Source organism: Typopeltis vanoorti, chromosome 3 (assembly GCF_054136105.1).
Source record: "Typopeltis vanoorti isolate ZY-2024b chromosome 3, IOZ_Tvanoo_1.0, whole genome shotgun sequence".
In the NCBI taxonomy this organism is placed as follows: Eukaryota; Metazoa; Arthropoda; class Arachnida; order Uropygi; family Thelyphonidae; genus Typopeltis; species Typopeltis vanoorti.
The window spans coordinates 63,621,143-63,646,734 of NC_143551.1; the positions used below are offsets into that span (position 1 = coordinate 63,621,143).

At 36.4% G+C, this 25,592-nt stretch overlaps 1 protein-coding gene across 4 annotated transcripts in view; it reads left to right on the forward strand.

The window, feature by feature from the left end:
* The window catches only part of LOC150108211 (uncharacterized), a 59,692-nt gene extending 36,524 nt beyond the window's left edge, over positions 1-23,168 (forward strand). For 2 of the 4 annotated variants that reach the window (XM_090415649.1, XM_090415651.1), the window contains exons 3-4: positions 13,901-14,473; positions 21,923-23,168. In XM_090415649.1, the coding sequence (XP_090271775.1) occupies positions 13,901-14,473; positions 21,923-22,907 (1,558 nt within the window). In that variant the 3' untranslated portion in view covers positions 22,908-23,168. Of the gene's footprint in view, positions 1-9,848; positions 10,019-13,900; positions 14,474-21,922 lie in introns of all 4 variants that reach the window. The other 2 variants (XM_090415653.1, XM_090415652.1) reach the window with 2 other exon arrangements.
* The last annotated feature ends 2,424 nt before the right edge of the window (positions 23,169-25,592 follow it).

The window sequence follows — 25,592 nt, forward strand, 5'->3', positions numbered from 1 at the left end:
AAATAACGTTTTTTGAAACAAAAAACGTTATTTTTTAAGTTGTTCTAACTGGCGCGCTATTGTTTATTGCGTGTGTGCGTGCAGGCTCTCGTGAACGCCAATATTGAATAACTGCAGTATGGCTATCTGGGATAACTCAAATTGCTGTTTAAGTATTCAGGATGATTTCCCTGGATTCCACGATATTTCTTTCGAACTCATCACCACAGCGAAAAATATTTTCTGATTTATCCCAGCAAACGGAGTGACTTTGGAGATTATCATTAGGATTGTTTGAGAAAAGAACATGACTTGACAACGTAGTTGCACATTATCTTTTATAGATGAATCTCTTATTCTCCTTGATACGTTGTTCAATAGATTTGTTGGTTTGTCCAAAATACGGGATATTGCAATCACACCATAATTTATATACACCTGGATGTTTTAGGTTGTGATGAATAGGTTTTGGATGGCTGATAAGAGAACGGATTTTTGGAAGTGTGGTGAAGAACGGATAGTTGTATTTTTTAAGGACCTTAGCCAATTTGTTAGAGACTGTGCTAATGTATGGGATGGAGATGCTACCTTTAAAATTATTATTAGTTTCTGTGATGCACTGTCTAGGAGGATCCAGAAGAAATTTCTTAATCGTTTTTTCGGATATCCATTTTGTTTAAAGATAAGAGATAGGCGATTTATTTATTTTTGGAGTTCATCCGGTTCATTTAAAAGAGAGCGTGCTCTGTGTCCTAAGGTAGTTCCAAGTTTCTCTGGTGGGAAATGATGAGAATGACTATGCAGATATCTATTGGTATGAGTAGGTTTCCTGTATATAGAGATTCTTAATCTTTCAGTGCATCGTGTAATCATTACATCCAGGAAAGGTAAGGAGTTATTTTGTTCTAGATCAGCAGTAAATTTTATATTAGGATGTTGGTTGTTAAGATGATGAAGAAAATCTACGAGAGATGTGCGTCCGTGACTCCATATAATGAAAATATCATCAACATAACGTTTCCAAAGTTTTGGTTTAAATGAGAAGGAAGATATAGCTTTCGTTTCAAAATCTTCTAGGAAAATGTTTGCTAGAACTGGGGATAATGGGTTACCCATTGCTAGGCCTTGTTTTTGTTGGTAAATGGAGTCCCGATATCTAAAGTAACCAGAATGAATGAATGCAATTTTAATAAAGCAAACAATTTTTTGGATAATTTTTCCTTTAGTAATGTAAGTATTTCGTCTGTTGGAACGTTAGTAAATAAAGACACAATGTCAAAACTTGCTATAATGTCATTTTCATTAATGGAAATGAGAAACAAAGTCTGTGGTGTTTTTGATGAATGATGAGGATTTATTGGAGAAACATTTGAAGTGCTTTGCTAGATATTTTGAAAGATTGTAAGCAGGTGAAACAATTCCTTTCACGATTGGGCGAAGAGGGGTGTTTTCCTTATGTATCTTAGGAACTCCATAGATGCGTGGTATAAGAGGATGTAATGAGCGTAAAGAAAGGCGAACATTATGAGGAAGTTCACTCGTAGCCTTTAACAAGTTGTTTGTACGGTTTTGTAATTCTCTTGTAGGATCTTCCTGAAGAATTGAATAAGTAATGTCTTCAAGTAATTGAAGCATTTTTCTGTGATAATCTTCAGAGTTGAGGACGACCGTGGAATTGCCTTTATCTGCAGGTAAAATAACAATGTTATTATTCTTTTTAAGTTTTTTTAGGGCCTGTCTCTCAGCAGGAGAGATATTATCTGTTGGAGGTTTAGCATTATTGATAATGCAAATCGATTCAATACGGAGAAGTTTCGCTAAATGATTAGGAATAAGTGAACTTGCTTTTTCTATTTTTGTAAGAAGAGATTCTTTAGGGATAAATTTTGGTGAGGGAATGAAATTGAGACCTTTGCTTAAAATATATTTTTTTGCATCTGTTAAAATATGAGAAGATTTGTTCACAATAACTTTGTCTAGATTAATACGGGTTTGTCTCAATTTCATTTCCTAAGGATTACAATTTCCAGCAGTTCAAGATGAATATCGACAGATTGTGGCGCACCCAGAACGGGGACAAGAGGCTCTGACACCCCCCAAGGGGAAAAAAAAACACTAGAAAATTTTCCAAAAATCTTTTCCTAATTAAAATTCATGTTTTTATTTATGCTGTGTCGTGTCATCTATTTCTATACTACTTATGAATTAGCGGTCACATAAGGTGGGGATAATCTATAGCTCTTGGGAATCGCTGTGAACGCAAGGCGAACGTAGTAGTGTTCGGGCGGACTGAGCGCTGTTTCTTTTGCCCTAGCTCAAGTTGTGGTATAAAAAATTTGAAAAACCGTTTGCAATAGTTCCATGCAAAAATGCCATTGATGCAGTTTCGAAGTGCAAAATGATATATCCTAACATCTATAACTTGTTAAAAACATTTGCAACGCTTGCGGTAACAGCATGCATCAGCGAAAAGTCATTTTCTACCCTACGCCTTTTAAAAACCTATTTAAGATCTACCATGACACAATTACGATTGAACGGACTGGCTTTGCTATATATTATCTACTCTATACTATAAAATAAGATGAAATTGGAAACGGATGCAGGCTGTAACGTTTTTGTCAAGTTATTTGAAACTCAGGGTCTACCCTGAGTGTCGAGTCTTCAAAATTCGAGTCATCAGAATTATGGAGAACCGGCCTACTAGTTGGGAACACAGGGGGAGGAGTCCCCCTAGTTATTATATAAGATGCCTCCATTGAGTCAAAAGACTCATCGCGGGAGACCCAACATTGGCATACTAACCATTATTCACTCAATACCTGTCATACTTCCCCTTAAACTCATTCACAACCACCTCTGGCAACGCATTCCACCCATTTACAATCCTCCAAGCAAAAAATCTAGCCCTACCACCCTTGTTAACCACACTCTTACACAATCTCCAGGGATAACCATCACTGTTCACCCCAGAGCTCAAAAACCTTTTTTAATAATTTATATGCCTCTATAATATCTGTTCTATCAAGTAGTTTTTGAAGCCCGCAGACCTTCAATCTATCCTCATAGGAAACATCATATCTCACAGGCCTGCAACAATTCTAGTAACCCGCCTCTGAATCCTCTCCACCATTTCCACATGACCAAGAAATCTAGGTGACCAGATCTTTGCACAATAGTCCAAATGACGTCTTATCAATACCTTATAAAGTGGGACCATCACTTCCTTATCCCTGCTTGTCAGTGTGTTCTTCAATAACCATGTAATTTGATGTGTAGTTTTGGCAGCTTTTGCAATATGCCCTCGAAACTTTGTTCTCTGTCCACAATAACTCCCAAGCCTCATCAACTTCTTGCAGTTCAGTTCCGTTAATATAGTAAACAGCATGTGATCAGCACTTCCTTACTTGCACTTTTTACTAATCTTACACTTTTCCACATTAAACTGTCAGCCTATTTAAGTCATCCTGCTAGATATCCACATCATCTGCATTAACTATCGCCTTCCCAGTTTTGGATCATCAGCAAACAAGTGGATATCTCCTTTCAAAGTATTCCCAATATCATTGATGTACAAATTAAATAGTAGAGGACAAAGCAATGAGCCCTGAGGCACACCACTAGTCATCTACCTTCTACTGGACTCTGCTCCACCATAAACCACTCTTTGATATTTATCCACTAGCCACCCTCTAATCCAAATAACTAGCCTCGGATCCATACATATTTGCTCCAATTTATGCAACAGAGTCCCATGCGGAATTTTGTCAAATGCCTTTGCAAAGTCCAGCAGTATTACTGAATAAGGATTTCCTTTATCCACAGAGAGATTAATGTAACCACGACTGAAGGAATTCAAGAGCTTCGTGAAAAGATAACTAGATTTTATTCTTTAAACAAATTTTATTGAATTTGCATTAAAAATATTTTATCCGTTCAACCCCCCCCAAGATGAATCGTGAGTGCGCCACTGGACAGATTACTCCTGACCCTACCCACATGTGGCATTTGTTTGCTATAGGCTCTTTGGCTTTTCATGTGTGGTAGAAATATTTCTTCTTTTTTAGGATATTGTTTTTCAAAGATAGCACAAATAATCCCACCATGGGAATTGGTGTTCGCGATTGTCTTTAAGTGGGAGATGAATTTCATCGGCCGACAATGTGAACCCACCACTCCGCTTATTGGAGGCCTGAAGGGACATAAAAAAAGTTTCATATTTGGTCTCGAGCAAGGTTTCCGGATTATACAAAAAATATAGATTAAAAAATAAACCTTAGACCACCCACGGTACTCCTGTATTACAACAGGCATACAACCTTACATGGGTGGGAGTCACATGATAAAAAAAAATTATATCATTAGTTGTTTCAGAAGACCTCGCACTGTATTATGCTATATTTAATTTTCGTATGCTTTATTAGGTCTAATGTAAGGAGGGGAAGTTCGATATTTCTTTTAAAATACTCGCCTTCTCTTAGCATACATAATTTTTTATTTTATGGGATTTCATGAAAAAATAGAAACTTCACGAGAAATCTACCGTCGATTTAATAGTATCGCAGTTAGTACTACGAGTTTAATTTGTGGATATATCCTTCTATTGTATGGATACTTCGTCAGTCTCCTTTCTTGCCACCAGTGCCGTAACGAAGGCGTGGCGAAAGAGGCGCAAAACGTTAAAAATAAATAGATATAAAAGTCCGCTATTTTATATTGTATTTTTAAATTTCGGCAAAACGCCGCTTTAGACACACAAATTCTGCAACACACTGCAACTCGTTTTGATGGGGTTAATAAGTATTTAACATACTGAATTTAGTAAAATTTAACTTGTTACATTTAATTTTTTTGAAATTTTTGGGTTGGGGGGGGGCCCAGCTAGACACTTGCCACAGGCGCTTCATACCCTCGTTACTATACTGCTTGCCACCGCCAGGGTTTCAGTGCTTTCTGCAAATGAGTTAATCCGGAAATAAGGCAATTACAAATCTGTTTTCTCCACACCTGAAAGAAGATTATGTGAGATTCGTGTTTTAATGCTTAAATTACAGATATCAACGAAGTCTTTTTTTTTTTTTTTTTACGTCCGGCACCAGTTTAACAGGAATTTAGATGGAAAACTGCACTGTATATATTATAAGATTTTTTAGTTTTGCTGTAAGATATAAGTTACAAGAGACGACCGTTATTGGATTACATAAATGACCTGAGGTATGTGGAAATATCTTAACTTCCAAATAAAATTGATTTGCTCAAGTACATCGGGCAAGGTATATTTGCAATACAAGCGAAATCGTAGCTCAAAGATGAGATTTTGTAAAAAGTTTTTTTTTACAGAACGAGGAAATTGTTAATCTTCCAATACTTATCCATAAGTCAGTTACTACTGATGTGTTTCTTAGAAGACATTTCCAACTTTGATGCATCATTCTGTAAATGGCAGTGGCGTAGCTAGAGCTGTTGCCGCCTCTCAATACACACCAAAAATACTACAAAAAGTCAAAACGACGTATAGGGAAATAAATTAAAACACTGTTTATTTTTGAAGTAAAACTTTAATTTCAACATTCTAAAATGTTATTTTTCTTGCTTTTATGTTAACAAAATCGTCGAAGTCCATTTCGTAGTAATGTAGGTAATTCTTAATTAATTTTATTTAGAAAAACTTCTCTCACAACTAGCAACATTTACAGCATTTGTGAGGAAATTCGCAGTAGTATTTCTCGAGACTATTTTAGAATTAACTGCAAAAGTTCAAAAAGGTTCAAAGTGCCACCCGGGGCGGACTTCCTCCTCCGCACCCCCCCCCCCCCCAGCTACGCCACTGTGGCAGGGAGAGTATTATAAAATGACCGTGTGGATTAACTGTTTGAATATATATGAATTCTTTTCTACGAACAGATATTTTTGAACCTCTATATTACTGGTATATTATTAATTACTAATTTTATTTTTTTAGTTAAATTAGTAATCCAAATATGTTATGTATTGTCTGATTCAATGAATGTTTAGTATTAATATGAAATAAGACTTAAAATATTTCTCTCTACATATTTATTTATATATTTTAAAACGATTTTAATATACCCACAGATGGCATATTAAATGACGTCAGAATTTAAATGTCGCGACACTTGTCCGCTCGTTCAGTTAGGCGTGAATGCAGGTCATTGACTAGAATTTCTACGGTTCAAGGTCGAACTGCGATGAACAATAGAGCCTCTCAACAGCTGCACATCTACATACGCTAAATAGGAAATCCCCTCGACCAAGGGTCAGGGTAGTCAATGGGAAAAAGCAATATAGAAATTTTCTCTTTCTTTAAGAGTGTCGTTAGCGGGAAAATTTTCGGACAGTGAGGTAACGCTATTGCAAAAGTAGTAAATCTGAATATTCACGCTAATTAGAGTTGAGATTATAAAGCGCAGTCAAATATCCTTATTATGTGAATTTACATGGCTTATACGTGTAAATATTTCGTCCATTTTCTGACTTATTTTACGATAAGAAAAATTGCTTTTAATGTATTTGCTTTTAATCCCAATATCTGTAGCTGGATGCAAGTTCGTTTCGCAGAATTTAAAGAACAAAATGTTAGCGTAATCGATAATGAACTTTTCAAGCGCGATTATTTTGCCTTGCAATCCGGCACGGATCCAGAGTCATGCAGCATTTCTTTAAAATGAAGTTGCAATTCTAGCTGTCTCCTCGTAATTTGAGAAAGTTTCTGGTTTATAATACACCATAATTTGATTCTTTCTACTCGCTGGCAGACAAAATGTGTGCTCGTTTTAGAAGTGGTAAATCGCCAGTTTAAAAACTGGACCAGAAAAGTAACATTTCTCACTCTGAGGATATACAATTCTGTGCTAGAATACACAAGGGGGTTAAACTTTTGGCATTCGGATCAGTTTACAGCAACGACTAAAAAGAGGGAAAATCCAACTGGGAATTGCCCACTGAAATTGGTGCTCGATCAAAAGCATGGAAGCAGAATAAAGAATGCTTAAAATCAACACTAAAAAAGTGAGTGGTAATTAAATGTTTATTCGAAAGTGTTTAATAACACAATGCAGCTGTAAAATATGAATATTTTATAGTTGTATTGTGTTGACCTTTTCATCGTCACTTTTATTTATTTATATAAAATATGTAAGAAAGTATGTTGGAAAGGAAGAAAGAGGATGGCTACTCATCGAGGAGTAGCCATATCCATCATTATAAAAGTCATAGTTTGCCTAAGATCACAGAAACAACTGGACTGACTTTGCTGTCACTTTTCCAGCACAAACTGCAGGAGATGCAGTAATAGCGAAGAATTTACATGGAATGGATTAGGATGACTGATATCTCAGGAGGGTTGTAAAATATACCATGTACTTGAAAAATATTTCACATCAATAGGAGAAAATCGTGTACAGCAAGGGCAATTAAGGCCTCTGGTGGTGCACTTTTAGCAACGGAGAAGGATATTCTCCACAGATGGAGGGAATACTTTGCAAGCCTTCTTAACCCGGGTGGCCCAGCATTTGTGGACATTCAAGAGGTGCAGATCGGGGCAATGACTAGTCTCACAGCAGAAGAGGTCCATTTAGCAATAAAATCGGGCAAGGCTGCTGGCGATGATGAAATTCGGCCCGAAATGCTAAAAGCCTTAAATCGAGACTGTGTTCTCTGGCTGACTCGAGTGTGTCAGGCTGCTTGGATATCTGGGCAAGCACTAAAGCAAGGGCAGACAGGCATAATAATACCAGTAAGGGAGACCAGAAGGATTGCAGAAACAATCGTGGCATCTCTCTGCTCAGCCTGCCTGGGAAGGTGTATGCTAAGTGCTTGAAAAGACTGTGTCTTTCCAAGCACTTAGTGTATACTCCTGCACTTAGGTGTATGCTAAGTGCAGGAGCATAGTTGAGTCAAAGTTCCAGGAAGAACAATGTGGCTTTTGTCCTGGTAGAAGCACAACTGACCAAATCTTCACTTTAAGGCAAGTCTTTGAGAAATCTTGGGAATATGCCAAGAATGTCTACACGTTTTGTGGACTTGGAGAAGGCATATGACCGTGTTCCTCGGGATAAGCTTTGGCAAGTAGTACAGGAGTATGGAGTGGATGGCCAACTATTAGCTGCCATCAAGTCCCTGTATGAATGCTGAGAGTTTTGTCAGGGTAAACAGCACAAAGTCTGAACTTTTCAGTCTCCATTGGCCTCTGCCAAGGGTGTGTTCTATCACCCCTCCTTTTCATAATATTTATGGACTGGATTGATAGGCACAGCCAAGGCAGTGAGTGTGTCAGAATTGGAAGTCTGCTTTTTGCAGATGACCTAGTTCTGATTAGCTCTTCCACAGATGACCTCGAGTGGACCTCTGGATAGGTTTGGAGCTGTTTGTGCAGATGCCGGAATGAAGATCGGTGTGGCCAAAACTGAAACATTTGTGGTCTCAAGACAACCATCTCAGTGCACTCTACATGTAAGTGGAGTCCCAATGAGGCAGGTGGAGAAGTTTAAATACATTGGGTCCATATTCACGAATGATGGAAAATGGGACGTAGAGCTAGATACTCGAATTGGCTTAGCAAGCTCAATCTTGCAGGAGCTTGGCCGCTCGATAGTATTGAAGCAGGAGTTAAGCCAGAAGGCAAAGCTGGCTGTCTTCAATACAGTCTATGTCCCCATCCTCACGTATGGTCATGAGAGTTGGGTAATGACCGAAAGAATGTGGACACGAATCCAAGTGGCTGAAATGAGGTTCCTTCAAGGGGTTGCGGGCCTGACAAGACTTGACAGAGTCAGAAGCTCTGCAATTCAGGAAACCCTCAATACTCAACCGCTGCTTCTCCATGTGGAGAGATCACAGTTATGTTGGTACGGGCACCGGGTAAGAATGCCACAAGAGAGGCTCCCTCAGCAGGTCCTCTTTGCCAAGACAGAGGGTGGGAGGCCAAGGACTCGCTGGATAGATTATATCCAAAACCTTGGGTGGACATGTTTGGGAATCCCACCAGAACACCTAAGCTTGGTGGCAGAGGATCATGACCATTGGAAGTTCCTCTTGCAGCTGTTGCCCCCCCCCCCCCCCCCCCCCCAACCCAATTAGGAAAGGTGGGCCTTGAAGATGTATGATATTACATTTCAGTCATGGTTAACTTAAAGATAATGCATCTATTCGTTTCATCAGATGTCTTTACAAACATGATGGCAAAATATTCCTTGTCAACCAAAATGAAAAAATAAATGACATATATGATAGTAACATTTCAAGAATTGGCTAATGCAGATCAGACTGACCTTTTCTAACTAGTGTGCAAAAAGTGCTAAAATTAAGAGAATTTTTTTCATTTCATGTTTCCGGATTTTATTAACCTTTAACTTACCTATGATACTAATGTACTATATATTATTATTGTATAACTCCCCTGGCATCAAACTCATCAAGGGAGGGAGAGGTTTATACTACTGATAGACTTTTGTGGAAGAATTGTAATACAAATATGCGAAGTAGAGTAGTGCCCTCCCACAATGAGTCCTTGAGCTTCCTGGAGGTGTCACATAATAATAATAAAATCTAAGTACAATATCCAGGAAGTAATTTTTGATCATTTTTAAGTTACTATAATTTGAGACATTTCTTAGATTTTATCTATCTTGATAAATTAGGTCCTAATACAAAGTTAAAAGCACAAATCCTTCAGGATTTTACTTTTTAAATAGCGCAGCAATCGGCAACTTATAGCAAAAGCAACTTTATGATTAAGCTCAGTCTGGTTTCATTCACAAACCTTTCTTTCTTAGAGTAAACATTACTTTGCTTGGTGAGAAATTGACATTTTAATCATTAGTGTTTATATTGATGCTTTTGACTTCCAGTTGATAAAACATCCTAGCTACATAACTTTCAGCATGAATTAATACTTTCCAGATGAAGAAAAGCTATGGATATTTGAATAAGTTGTCTGGTGCGTGAAATGTTCAAGAAGCACTTAAGCGTGTGACATTTTTTTTTATTAAGTTCATTACGACTGCAACACATTACAAAGGTAAGCGAAATGGGCCCATGCCATGTTTATATGTCAGTAAACACACAATATTAAGCATTTAAAATATTAGGATACGAAGCTTCAATTGATATACTTCATCCACATGTCTGTTTGGGTGGTTTTAATATGAACTACAGTCTGTTCAGTGAGAACTTGATTCTAAATAGTTCTTAAGCTCAATCTTATCTATTGCATGCATAACCTTATAGTAATATTACGACAGTCAAATAAGCATTTACTTTAGTATGTTTTTATAATGCACCTTTTCAAGTAAATTATTCAGTTCATTTTGTTGTGCGTGTACTCATTTTAAAGTCTATACTGATAAAATTTGTTTTAATTATTGATATTAAAATTTTTGATTACTAATTAAATGCAGTGGAATTTTGTCGAGGAATTTTTTAAAGTCAGCATTTCAGAGATACTTATTTTTTTTTGTATTTTGGTAGCATGCCAACAAATATTGCCTTGTGCTGGCACATCATCAGCCCAATACCTCTTACAGATTCAGTTACACAAACTTATAAAACCAGAAGCCTATTTGAGGAGAGGGGGAGGTAGTATAGGAAAGGGCTTTGGATGTTAGGACATTCCCTTACATCTTTTAAAGTATGTATTTTGTAGCACAGGGAATAGCTGGAAGCATGTCACACAGAAATGAAAAATTTCTACAAAAAAAATAGTGCAACATAAAGTAGTGCCATGGCATGATATATTGCAAGGAAAGGATGTCAGTGATGGTAAATAATTCAAGGATGTTTGAATGGAGCAGGATCAGACTGAATTCCTAAGGTGAGAGGAATAAAAAGATGCTAAGAGTTAAATGGATAAGTAGTATCATACTGTTCATGAGAGACACATCTCTCTTTATATACCCTCCCACAACAACTTGCACACCTCGTGCAAAGGTGATTTAGCCTTCTGTACCGTGCTTATGCCACGGCATGGTACTGAAGGTAAATCACCTTATGAAATTGACTGAACATTCCAAAGTGAATCCTGAAGAATTCTTACGCTATCTTGTGCATACAAAGAAAAATTATAATGGAAACTATCCCTGAATTCTGCTCGTATAAAGGTAATAGAACCTGAAGAAATAATTGAATTACTGAGTGATTTTGTGAAAGTTTATCATCAGATTGAAACTACAATAGTAATGGATGGGTCGGGCATGGATATGAACTGGAGGCACTTGATGCATCTTCTGCAGGATTAGATGGCATTTTGGCATGTGTGTTACGTGAATGTGCAAAGAAATTGGTCTTACCCTGGACTAGGCTTTATACTTTTAGTCTCAGCTTAGAGTTCCAAGACCATGGAAGGAAGGTATTGAGTGAATGTGGGTCAAAATAGAGGTTGAAAATTACAGACCTGTTACTATCTCAGGATTGGTGGTTAAAATTTTGAAAAGTTGGTGAATGCCAGATTTCAAGATTGAGTGGATAATAATTTGATTCTTTTTAGAGGTCAGCATAGGTTTGTTAAGGGTAGATCTTACTTTAGCAATTTACTGTTTCTATAATATTGTAAAGTACTGCTAGAGTTGGATAAAGATAATACCATAGTGTGATATTGTTGGACTTTTCATATGCAAAAGCATTTGACAGAAACCACACACAAATATGTTTAAGTAAGCTAAAGTAAATGGGAATGGATACAGGATTAGTGGGATGAATAAGTGGATGGGTGGTTGTCAGACAGGTAGTGTATTGCAGGGTGGAGTCAAAAGTAAGAAAAGTGTCCAGTAGTGTTCCACAAGGCTCTGTTCTTGATCCATTATTGTTTAATCTGTATATTAATGATATTGGAGATCATTTGAAGAGTGATATCCAGTTATTCACCCGATATCACTCTTTTGATATCCAGTTCAAGAGATATTTGCTTTGAAATTGAAAAAGTTTATCTGTGCATTCCATTAATAGGATTTCATTGCTGAAACTGATTATGCCAGGGTATTATGGTTGATAGGGAACAGAAGATCAGAGGTTATATTGCAAAAGTTGCAATATAACCTCTGATATATAGGACAAAAACAATTTTCCTTATAAGTCTCTGACATGTCCACATCCGGAATATTATGCTATGCTCAGATTTAGTCATCTGGATTTCTTGATGTGAAAATGGTTGAGAGGCTGGTAACTTACCAAGATGGTTTCTGCCCTGTGAAATACAATACTCTGTATGAAGAGAGATGGAAGATTTGTGGGTTACAAAAATTGGCACATGGAAGAGAGGTGACATAATAGTTACTAAAATAGTTTTATAGAATGGAAGTGGGAGAAAATTTTCATTATGTGAGGATAAAACAAGAAATCATTGTAAAATGAAAAAGAAGCTTAATTTAGCAAGGGTGTTGTCTCCATTCCTCCCCCCCACACACACGAGGAACGTTTATCTGATCTCTTTCGACTAAAGGGGAGTTAGCTGATCTCATACGTAGAAGGTTCTTTTACCCAGAAACTCAGATTTTTCGTCTGTCAGCACAGGCAAACCAGCCTGCGAACACACATACACGGATGATAAGGGATGATGGAGGAATGGGGAGAACCCCATACTAATAAAAAGTGAATAAGGAAAGTTATGAGTACTGTGCGAGTAATGGTTAGCTCCTGCCTTCCATAGTGAAATTCTTGTTGGAGTGTAGTGGTATGATAGATATATTGTGAACTCTGCTGTGGGCTTCCTGCGATGAGTCTTTGGACTTCATGGAGATACCCATTTATATTTTAAAAACTTTTAGAACTGAAGAAAATTGCCGAGTACAAACGATGTAGTTATTGTAATTATTGCTTTGAGTTCAAAAAGGAGAACGGATGGGTATTTGTTTTACATTAACGAAATAGAAATAAGTGAGATATGGAAATTTTAAAGGCAAAATTATATATACATTAATTTTATGACTAAGGGAAATGGATGTTAACTGTAATTATATTTTAATATTTTTTTTTTTAGTCTGATACAAATGCCATGCCACTTGAATACTTCCAGTAAATGCATAAGAATGAATCACGTTTGGAGTGTTTCAAGTCAGATAAGCCGTTATGTACCATCTTGGCCATAGAATTTTGGATAATAATAAACGAGATATCTAAAATATAAAACTTATATTTGTTGTGTATAATTCAGAAAGACAAAATTTATTATTAATACTAAAAAAAACGTCATATCAGGATCACTGTTGCATATTTCCTGTTTGGAAACAAATAAATAAAAATACGTTTAATTTGCATTTTTTTTTAAAGGATGTTCAATTAGTCTTTTGGCATCACAGTACATTAAGCATATTTTCTCGTAAGTTAAAGAGGAAAAAACACTTTAAAAAATCTCTCTTAGAACACATTCATTCTGTTATTTCAATTTTTTAAGTCAGTTTATCTGATAACATTATATAGCCCTTTAGTGGAACTACAAACTTTTTATAACGTTGGTTGGCATATATTGCTGCATTTCCCCCACCTCCCGTAACCTTCATTTTTTCTTGCATATCTTGTTCAAAAATAACACCTCCAACATTGACTAGCATTATAACAAACTATATGCTTCATATATAAAAGCATGTACTTTATAAATGATAATATCAGAAACTGTATTAAATGTGCAGTTTATTAATTCTGATTTTATAGGCACTCATTTTCTTCTGCGTAGGTATACGAATGTTTTCTCATACGCGAACAAATGTTTTTCTGGCGTAAGCTTTCTTGGCGTCTGCCAATGTAATGTAGTATTTTAAATACCTCATACCACTGTAGTGCTTTTGACCTCCTGCTGTCATGATACTCATAGAAGTAGAAATGCATGCCAAAATGCTGAGGAAGGTAATTAGTAACTACAGAGAACATAAAAGATTTGCAATATTTCACTGAATACTTTCTTTACTATTAGGCGATCCGGTTCGGCTCACACAATGGAGTCCGGTTCGGGAGAAGAAAGTGCGGGCTGTTCGTGCTTGGGATGTAATCCGCAAGTGTTTACTTCAACTCTTCTTGGAATACTAGCTTGTGTCCTCGTCACTGGAGGTGTTTTCTTGGCTTTTCACAAGTGGGATCATATGTGGCTGCTGGTATCGGCAGTCGGTATCGTACTTATCATAATCGGCGCAGGCCTACACTATTGTAGCAGTAAACAACAGCATAGCAGTCAAAGAAAAAGTAGACCAAATAAGTCTCGACCTTCTCTTGAACGGGGTCTTCATGAGCAATTACTACCAACAGCACCACCACTTGGTAATGCCTGTTCTATAAGCCAGTTGTCGCTCAACATGCTTCCACCTTATTTTCCCGCCTATGGAACTGTATCTTCGCAACAGACGACAGCGCCTCTCGTGGCTCATAGTATTAGCCAAATCATGCAAATCAATGGTCAGAGCTTCATCCTACTTCCCGTATCGGGAGATACTTCCACTGCAGATACACAAAGTTTAGTAACGAGGCTGAGTTCGATCCTTCCGGATCAGAGGTAAGTTTAATTACGAAACTTTCCAGTTTGTAATAGGCTAGTGAAATTGTTATAGCTCGTAAGAAAATACTTAAGTACTGTATTTTCTTTTCTCAAAAAAATAGATTTTGTATACCGCTTCATTATTTAATTTCGGTTGTACCCACTTTAATATAAAAGATAAAAAAAAGGATGCGAAATATCCAGCTAAAACGCATGCCTTTCAGGCTGAGATCCAGACTTCAGTTTTCAAAGGGAGGTAGACCAAATAAGTCTCGACCTTCTCTTGAAGGGGGGTCTTCATTAGCAATTACTACCAACAGCACCACCACTTGGTAATGCCTGTTCTATAAGGTGACAAATAAGCGTTTTTTTTTTAACATAATTTACAATTTTTCAATAATGGCATTTATTTCAAATGTATATTTTTTATTATAGTTTAGAAATAAGTTTTTTGTTATTTAACGAAAAATCAATTTTTTTTTTCATTCTCCTTCATTTGTTTTGTCTTTCATTTCTCCTTCTCAGGATCTGCTAAAATTACATTTTTTAATATATCATCCTCATAATTCTTGGTTAATAGGTACTGTGCTTTCTGATTTTTCCAGTTTGTCAACAAAACCACATGAAGATGTCAAACACAATATCACCATAAGCGATATTCTGTTTGACATCAGGAAGTGCTTGTATAGTAATAATAAACCAAACAAGATAGTAAATGTTACCCATAATATTACAGACTCTGTACTTACTAAAACAAGCAATAGCAAGAATGAACAATGGGGGGGGGAGACCTTCAAGAAAAACAACACCACTGTACTAATACTGGAAATTTGACAGAAACACTGTATGTGGGCATTCTTACAGCAAATTAAACAGATTAAAAATTACACCAAAACCTACAATAACACTAAATTTACCCCATACTATACATTCAAATACCAAAAAAGAACCACACTAAAAAATATTCTGTGCTACAATTAAATTCATTTTAATATGACATGGTCCATTATAAAGACTGAACACACACACAATCTGTGTGTTTGTAGATGATGCAAAATTAGGTAGAGCAATAGTCAATAAAAAAAAGTTATTTTATTTTAGAGGATGACTTACATAAACTGGCAGGATGAGCAAAGAATAATTGAAATCAATTTCATCATCATCAAATTCTTGATGTGTACAGGATAATTATGATATCAATATAATATGGTAAAATATAAGGTTATGCATTTTGGAGTGAAAAGATTAGCAGTTATGTACCATATTGATGGAACTGTATTTCATCAGAAATTGATAAAGTTGGAGATTTGGGGGTATTAGTGGATAGGGAGTTAAAAAAAGTTCAGAGGGCATATTGCAAAAGTGGCTAAAACAGCTTATAGGATTATCTGGTTGTGTGGTTTCTTGGAGATGCAGACAAGGTGGAGTGGATTCAGAGGCTAGTAACCAAGATTGTGGCAGGTTTGTGAGATATTTCATATGAGGAGAGATTGAAGATTTGTGGGTTACAGAAGCTAGCAGATAAGGGGAGGGGATATGACAGGGACATAATGTTACTTGGGGCAGGGTTAAGATTGATGTGAAGAAAATAAGTGTGGTCAGCAAGGAAGTGGGGAGGACTAGGTTTTTTTTTTGCTTGGAGAGTTGTGAATGAGTGGAATAGATTGCCAAAGTCATTTGTGTGTGCTTTGTCAGTGAATGATCGAGGAAAAATATGACGGGTATTAATAATTGAAAATTAATGTTTTTTGACATGGACCTCCCATGATGAGTCTATGGATTCTGTGGAGGTGTTCATATCTAGTAGTAATAACATTAATCCATAAATAACAAAAGGCAATCCCAGTACTAATAACCAACACATCTTGCTATTTAAATAAGTGACATCATCAGCCCTTTCAGGTCATCATTAAAACGAACATGCTAGCACTTCCAACATCAGTGTGATAAATATATCTTAATGAGGATATTCTAACATTAACCAAGCATAGTGTAATCCTAAACCAAATATACATTAAGATAATCACAACAGACATAACTTTAATGACATCAGTCACCTCCATATTATTATATTGATTTACTTATTTCATGATGTTTGCTATTTCACTAAAGCAGTGACCATAGAAGTACCTATAGAGGAGACAGAAGTGAAACACTGTATCTGTAAGATAGTGGTTGAAGTAAGTGTGAGGAAAGGTCATCTGTGAGCTGAATTGCTCTCCTCTAGGCATCAAGAATTTTTAGGACGGTTTTAGGTGCACCACCTGAAATGTGTGAATAGTATTCTAAGGATAGGTAGATTTGGGATTAGTGGTGGCTGTAAAATAGCTTCTTAAGCAGAAAAGAATGCCAGATTTTTTTAGAGGCTGAGAAAGCTATTGATATGCAATATGTTTTTGGCAAGAAAGACTTCAGGGGAATGTAAATCCAAGGGGGGGGGAGAGAGATCTGATCCTGTCTGGTTATGTATTATTGAAGATGAGGTAAATTGAGATCCCTTTTGTGATAGAAAAGGCAGAACTGCATTTTGGTGACATTGAAGGTGACCAGGCTATAATTTTGTGTCAGATGCTGGAGTAAATAAAGGATGATGTTCATTTAACAAAGTATTTTAAAATTAGAGGAAACTTTTTAAAATAATTTTTTTTATTATATTATAAAAATGAAAGTTTTTTCCACTTGGTTATACTATAAATTAAAGATGCCAAGAAATTTGTAATATTAGTTTCATCCTTTATCCAAGTGTAAGCAAATAATGAAGTCCATTACAAGCTGAGTTTTTTTTAAACATTAACTTCAGGATATGTAATGGAACACACAGTTCATGGGAGTGGGAAAATTTTGTCATTGCAGATTTTTCCTATTTCCATGAGCATATAAATGAAAGTATTGTCCAGGATTTTTATAGTCTTAGCATGTGCCATCAAGCACTAGTTACTTTGTGGTAGATGTGATCAAAATAGTCCTGTTGAAAGTTTTTGTACTTGGTTATAAATTAAATTCCAAGAACTTGTATTAAGGTAAATAGTATAATAATGTATTTAAGCCATCCCTGGTACAAAAAACCCCATCAGAATCAGACTGTATAATGTCCTACCTAAACCAACTTTATATAGTCTGATTCTGGTGAGTTGTTGTACCAGGGATGGCTTAAAGCAGGGGTCTTCAACGCATGGCCTGATGGCCATTTTGAAAAAATAACTACTTAACATTAAAACGTGGTTAAATAAAAAAAAATAATTTCAATGAAGCCTGCAGGCAGGTATTTTAGAATTGTAAGATGTTTTCCAGATTCGCAAGGAATGTTGTGTATTTGATAATTTACATAAAATCCTATAAAAATAAACATGCTTCTTCTGCCAGCGCCAAGCGGTACTTAAGTACTAGTACTAATGTCACAGGTAGATGGCTGAAGCAGTAGTTTGTTGGAGTGCGCTGTCTAGTGCCTTCCAGATACATCTCTAAGGTTCTCGATACTATTTTTATTTTCATATAAATAAAAGAGGCTCTCATCCACAGTCAGTCATGAATAGTGTGATAGTCGTGTATAAGTGCATGCAGGTTTGTCGTGTCAGCCATATCCTATTGTGGTTTTATATTGCCAGACTTTTTTCATTAGTGTGAGACATATTCAGTGGATAATAACTCTTACACGGCCATTTTGGATCATTTTTTGGGTTCACTATGGCGTCTACGAGTAAAAAGCTTAAATCAAGTGATTCTTGTCAGGTTTTTAATAAAAAGTGGACTGATTTGTACTTTTTTGTGCCGATCGATGATAAGCCAGTGTGTTTAATTTGTCGTGAGTCAGTGTCAGTAGCAAAAGAATACAATATAAATCGAAACTATGAGACAAAGCATGCGTCCAATTTTGATCACCTTCAAGGGCAGCTTCATGTGGACAAAGTGAACAGTCTCCAAATTGATTTAAAATACCAGCAGGTATGTTTAAAAGACAGAGGGAAGAGAGCAACATGTGCACCAAAGTAAGTTATGTAATAGCTGAAAAAACTGCTAAAAAATCACAAGCCTTCTTGGATGGCAAGTTTATGAAAGAGTGTCTCATTGCTGCTGGGGAAATTCTATGCCCAAATAATAAGGAAGTGTTTAAAAAAACAGAGTTTGTCTGGGGTAACTGTAGCATGATGTGTTGAAAAACTTGCCAATGACATTGATGAACTTTAAAAAAATGGTCATCCGAATTTATGTCATATTCACTTGCTTTAGATGAGAGCACAAATGTGAAGGATACAGCACAGCTGGCTATCTTTGTCCATGGCATTGATCAACAATTCACTGTGACAGAAGAATGCTAGTGCTCTTACCTATGAAGGGAATGACGAAAGGCACTGATATTCTTGAGGCCACCAAGAAAATGCTCCAGCATTTCAACCTCAGCTTAACCAACCTCGAGGGTGTAGTAACTGATGGTGCCCCTGCTATGGTGGGAAAGAACGAAGGGTTTGTTACACTGCTACTGACCTAGAAAGAAAAGATTTTGTCCTTTATCACTGTTTAATCCACCAGGAGAATTTGTGCATGAAAACTATTGGATTGGAGAATGTCATGGAAGTTATTGTGACTGTCGTCAACATTATTAGGGCAAGAGCATTGAATCATCGTCAGTTCCAAGAGTTTTTGACCCAAGAGAGCGGATCACGGCGATGTGGTTTATTATAGTGATGGTTCTTAAGAGTCTTTGACTTAAGGAGTGAAATATAGCAGTTCATGCAAAACAAGGGAAGTGGATGACAGACTTTACCTTTGCGATGACATCTTGTTGCATATGAATGACCTAAATACGTGGCCACAATCCAAAGATCAACTGGTGCACACTCTGTTTGAACTTGGCCACAAAAGCTTTGATGTGATCAAAGTTTGGGAGGCACAACTTGCAAAAAAAGACTTAACTCATTTTCAGCTTCTCACGGAGTCCAACCGTTCGTCTTTTGGTGAATATGCTACAAAATTAGCCATGTTGCAAAGTGAGTTTGAAGAGAGATTTAGTGATTTTCATAACCAACAGTCTTTAGATTTATTTTCAATGCCATTCAGTGTGAATGCTGCCAAAATGCCAGGCTCACTACAAATGGAGTTGCTTGAACTCCAAAACAACTCTTCTTTGAAAGAAAAATTATTCAATGTGCCCTTACATTTTATAAAGACTACATTTCTGAGGATGCATTCTCGAATCTTTGCCAGCATGCTTTGAAGATGTGCGCATTCTTAGGAAGCACATACTTACGTGAGCAATTCTTCTCCAGAATGAAGCATGTGAAGTCCAAGACAAGAAATCTAATCTAATGCTTCCTAAAACTCTAAAAAGCTCTCACTCCCCTAATCTAAACATATCGAATGGTCTACATCTCCCCCCCCCCCCCTTGTGGGAGATAGTACTTTATATATACAGGGTGTTCGGGATAAATTTGACATATTTATAATTAATTATATTTTTCCGTAAGTTACATGTATTAACACACACTTCTCTTCATTTAAAAGTTTGGACCCTTCTTCATTCATATACAAGATGTCAGAAAGGATGGATAGCTGGAACCCACCTGAATCATGGAAGAGAATAACTTGTATCATGATGATTCGTGCCCGCCATCAAAATAAGGATATTACGACTGCTGCCCAATGCTCCCTGAATACAGTAAAAACAATCAGGCATGAACTAGAGACTTGCAATGGTGACTACGAGGATGTAGCAAGAAGAAAGATCCCTAGCAGACGATCTGATTGCGTTCGTACAGCAGAATTCCTCGCAAATCTGCAGGAACAGGTGTTGAAGAACCCTGGCATTGGAATTCGGGCTTTGTTCGTGGAGTTGCTAACTGTAGTCAAGCCCTGGATAACAAGGGTAGCCAATGGTAGGCCGTATGTATGGCAGCAGGATTCGGCCCCTTGCCACACCTCTGGGAAAAGTCAAAAATGGTTGTCTGAAAAGTTCTACGACTTCACCAGTCCAAATGTTTGGCCTCCAAACTCCCCAGACCTTAACCCCATGGATTATTTTGTATGGGGCGCAGTTGAAAAAGACACCAATCGCACTTCCAGTAATACAAAAGCCCAGTTAATGGATAAAATTAAAACAGTTTTTGCGGCCCTTCCCAGGGAGACTGTAGCATCAGCTTGTTCGAGGTTCCGAAGCAGAATTGTGATCGATGCTAATGGTGGTTATTTTGAGTAAATCTTGTTGATAGTATTGTAATTAACTCTGCCTGTAATGTTTTTTTGTCAATTCATTAAATTTAATAGATACAAAGAAGATTTTCTTTTTCCTTACGAAACTGTCAAATTTATCCCGAACACCCTGTATATATATATAAAAAAATAGTTTTTTTAATTATTATAATTGAATTAAAAATAAATAAATTTCCTAAATTTATTTAATTATTTTAACCTTAGCTACTTAGGTGGCGCTTTGTGAATATAACAGTTATTGTTTAATTAGCTTTGTACCTGTACTGATGATGCCTGTGATACTCAGGTGAAAATTCTACGAATAAAGAATAATTTAAGAGTTAATTCCGTTATTATAATAGTTAGTAATACGTCTACTCACGGTATTTCCTTACTGAAACACTCATATTAGGAAAAGCTATTTGTAGAATTTTTGGCTAGGTCTCCTACCAATTGTCAATACAGTGCATCAATGTAAGCAATATCCCATTGGTGCAGATTGATGCAGAACCTGGTTCATTTCAAATGTTCTCTCCTGTGGTGCAGGGATGAGACATGCAGACTACTGCCACTAAGCATACAAGACCACCTTTATGAAGCCTTTTGAATACAGTGGAAATAGATACCAATGTTTCACAGCTAATTCAGGGTAGAACTCCTGTTTCAGCAAGCAAATAATTGGAGATATCGGTCACTCACTGCAGTTGTAGCCAGCGGTCTTCTTTCACTGTATTTTTGGGATGCCTTTTGTAACTGTTGGAATTGGTTCCACAGTGTGAACTATGAATGACTTGCATCAACCATCTGGCTGCCTCCCCTGACTTTAGCTGGCCTTTAGTGTTATAATGGCTCACCACTTCAATTCATTAAATAATTGTCTTGCAGCCATATCATGAAATGTCCTGTTCTTACTACAGGGATGAAATGGAAAACCACTTTAAAACGCCTGCTTTTATGCTATGACTCATTTGTATACGATAACTAGATTCGGCATAAATTTTTATATAATGTACCTTTCATATGTATCCCTTCCCTAAAAAAAAAAAAAAAAAAAAAAAAAAAAAAAATACATTTCTCTTTTCTTTCTCAATTTATGGAACAAAGAGAAAAATCATGTGGTTCAATAGTGAAATTTTCTGTCATGTAACTTTTTAAATCCATAAATGATACACTTACATGCTGCAGGAATTAGAAACACTAATATTTAAATGAAAACTTTACATCAGATAATAAAATTATCACTGTGGTAGTATTTTCTTACAATTTTTTTCCTCTCATTTCTAGTGAATCTATAAATGAAGCAAGAGAACATCAACCTTCAGTAACAGAGGGATTGCCTCGTGCTCGAGGTGATTCAGGATGCCAGACAGACAGTTCTGCTTCAACATCGGATAGTGCCTGTCCACTGACTGTAGCAAGCCTAAGCCAGTCTGTTACAGTTTCTCTTCCAGTGAAAAAGGATGCTGAACTTCAGACCAGTTGTCCTGGTACACCTTGTGTTCATAGTATACATATCCAGGCTAAAGATATGACAACGGAAACTGAGGGGGTGGCACTTACTAACAATAAGACTGTTTCTACTACTATTACTTCTGAACTAGCAACAGATTGTAATTTAAATGTGTGTTCTGAGATGCCTACACCTATTGGACATCTGCAGCAGTCTCCTGCAGTTTTTGATAGTAATTTAGAAGCAATATCCTCTACTCAGCTCGACCAACATTCAGTGCCTTTAATAGACTGTATGGTTGCTACAGAGCTAGAAACAGCACATCATTCTGAAAATAATGAACTGAATACCGAATCTCCAGCTGATCCACTATTGGAAACTGTTTGCTCTACTAATCAAAGCTCAGAATGTAACAGGATAGAAGAAATGGCTGTAACTGATGTTGCTTTTGAAGGAGAAAACTCAGCTGCTATCATCTTAGATATTCCTACTAGTTCATCTTATGAAAGTTCTGTTCCTTCATCAATAAGCAGTGACTTAATAGCACAGCCAAATGTTATAATAAACGAAGTGTCTACCACTGATCTGCATAACACATCCAATATACCTTCTGTGTCATGTACAAGTAATGAATCCTTTGGGGAGAGTTCGAGTCATAATGGTGTTGCAGAATTGGAAATTCCAGATGAAGATTTAATTCCTAGTGATCAAGAGGATGAATTATGTGGACGTTCCTCTCCCCCACCTAGTTACGATGAGGTGGCACAAGAGGTTCAGATGACACTTGGTTCTTTTGGGTTGGCATATGGTACGATATGAATGCAAGATCCTAGATAATTTAGGAATTGTGAAATTGTTTTTAAAAACTGCCCTATTGCAAGTATTTAAGTGGGCTCAAAAAGGAAGTTATCTCTGGGATATATATTTTACACAAACTATTTGAGGTGTTTTCACATCTTTTACTGGGTTTTAATTTTATAATGGTCTGTTAATGTTTCTGGCATTCCAATAAATTAACTATTAATTTATGCAATATGGTATGTATCTTAATTCCATTATTGTAAATTAAAGACCATAATAAATTTTCAGATAGTAATGTAGCCATTTTTCTGGTTAGTTGTAATGATCTGTGAGATACATTTCAGAAGTTAATCTTAGTCTATATCAAAAAATGATTGCTTATCCTGTGTTACAGTTCATTAAAGTGATATTACATTTTTCACCAGAAAATACAAAATAAGTACATGGTGCATGCTTCATTATTTTTAAGTGCCAAACTTAGATACTGTTTAATCAAAAGTTATTTATACCTTATTACATTGCAGAAAAATGCAGTGTGGACAGAACAATATAAATAGTTGTAGCTAAAGTATGCTAATATTTTTTACAGCTAAACTTCATCTCATTTTTCCCCCCCTCCCCTTCCTTCTTATCTTGAGATCTTCACCTTAAGCCTTATAGAAGCACTGGAAGCTCTTAAGAAAATAATGAATATTAGTTCTTTGACTTATGCTTTGTGTGTGTATGTATGTGTGTATATATATATATATATATATATAAAAGGTGAAATATGACCAGTTGCAGTCGATTAAAGGTCAAAGCCAAATAACTGGGAGGACACCTCATAGTCTTTCAGGAATGTGAAGAACCAACTGCATGGTGCACCCTGTTAGTAGGTATCTATTATCCTCTCTTGTAGGCTTACATGGTGATCAGAATACATTTTGGAAAATTATGAGACAACTACCGTGTTTGAGTAAAACTAGTTTAATATAAACCAAAATCAACACTCGATGTTTCAATCTTTATATCAAGATCATCTTCTGGAGCATAGAAACATGGTTTGCTAAAGTTACTGACTAACCATTACAACAATTGTTGGCCTGACTTCTGGTGAAAAAAAAATTGACTACATCAATGCTAGAGCCCTATTATTATTATCTATTGGTTACAAAATTACATTGGGCTGGAGAGCAACATGTTTTTATATATATATATATATTAAGAACATGGTTATACATATAAATTTCAACCAGTTGATATGGAATGGTTTCCAATATTAGCTGAAGGTTGCTTAAGGTCCTAAAGTATGCTGGGTATTAAGTAGGCTGAATATGTGTCATCCAGATTCTTGGAATTTTCTTGCTGATATTAGGGTGGTTAATCAGAATTTCGCAGGCTTCTTTAAATTTTCTTTCATACCAGGTTTTTGTATGGTGTAGAGAGCGGGTACTATTCCAATCAATTTGGTGTAAGGTGTTGAGAGAGCATGGTCTGAGAGGCCTGCTTCACCAAAATTGTTATATTTAATGTGTCTTTTGTGTTCTTTTTTCCTTATAGGGATTGTACGTCCAGTTTCACCAATATAAAGTAAGATACAGGTGCAGTAAACTGCAGGATGTGCCAATGGGAGGAGAGGCTCCTTAGAGGAGTTGAATATGTTTTTTAATTTTGTAGGTAGTTTAAAGGTGGCATTGAGATTATAATGGCATAGGATTATGTTGATTTTTTCTGATAATCCTTTTATGTATGGGATGGCTATGGTTTTACTGTAATCTAAATTCTTTTTTGATGAAATTTTATGGACTTTATTAATAGTATTTTTATTGTAGCCATTATTTATAAATGTGTTGCTAATAATTTTTAATTCTTGTTTAAGAGCTTGCTGATTAGAGCAAATTGTTGTAGCTCTGTTTTTAAGAGTGTTAACGACTCCATATTTTTGTGATGGGTGATGGTATGATTTAGCATGCATGTATTGGCCAGTATATGTCAGTTTGCAGTAGACCGTGAAGGATAGATAGCCTGCAGGAAGACGTGTGACCTGTGTATCCAGGAACGGGAGCAAGTTCTGATTTTCAATTTCAGTAGTGAATTGTATGCGTTCAGGTGGCTAAGGAATGTGTCTAATGTAACGAAAACATCGTCAACGTATCTAAGCCACACTATAGGTTTTAGAGTGAAGGAATCAAGGGCACTTTACTCGAATGCTTTCATATAAAAATTAGCAATTGGGGGGGGGGATAGTGGTGAGCCCATGGCCATACCTTCTTTTTGTAGGTAAAATTTATTTTGCCACACAAAGTAACCGGAGCATATTATGTGGACAAAGAGGGCCGTAATGTCGGGTGGAAATTTGTTCTGCAGGAGAATTGTGTCATTAATTGGGACATTTGTGAAAAGGGTAGAAATGTTGAAACTGACTAATAGATCATCTTTTTCGAGTGTTATGTTTTTAATTTTGTTTATAAAGTATTGTGTGTTCTTTATTCTAATCGCTGATAACAGCACCTATCAGCTTGTAAACTATAACCCAACTAACAGAATAAAGAAAAAAACTGAGAAACTACTCGAGTCCGTCACTTCTTGGCCGTCAGACACGGTTAAAAAACTTATACCCCATTATGCCCACTCTCCCAGAATATATGGTGTTCCTAAAGTACACAAACAAAACGTGCTGCTTTGACCGATAGTTGAAGGAATAGATAGCCCTAATTATCACCT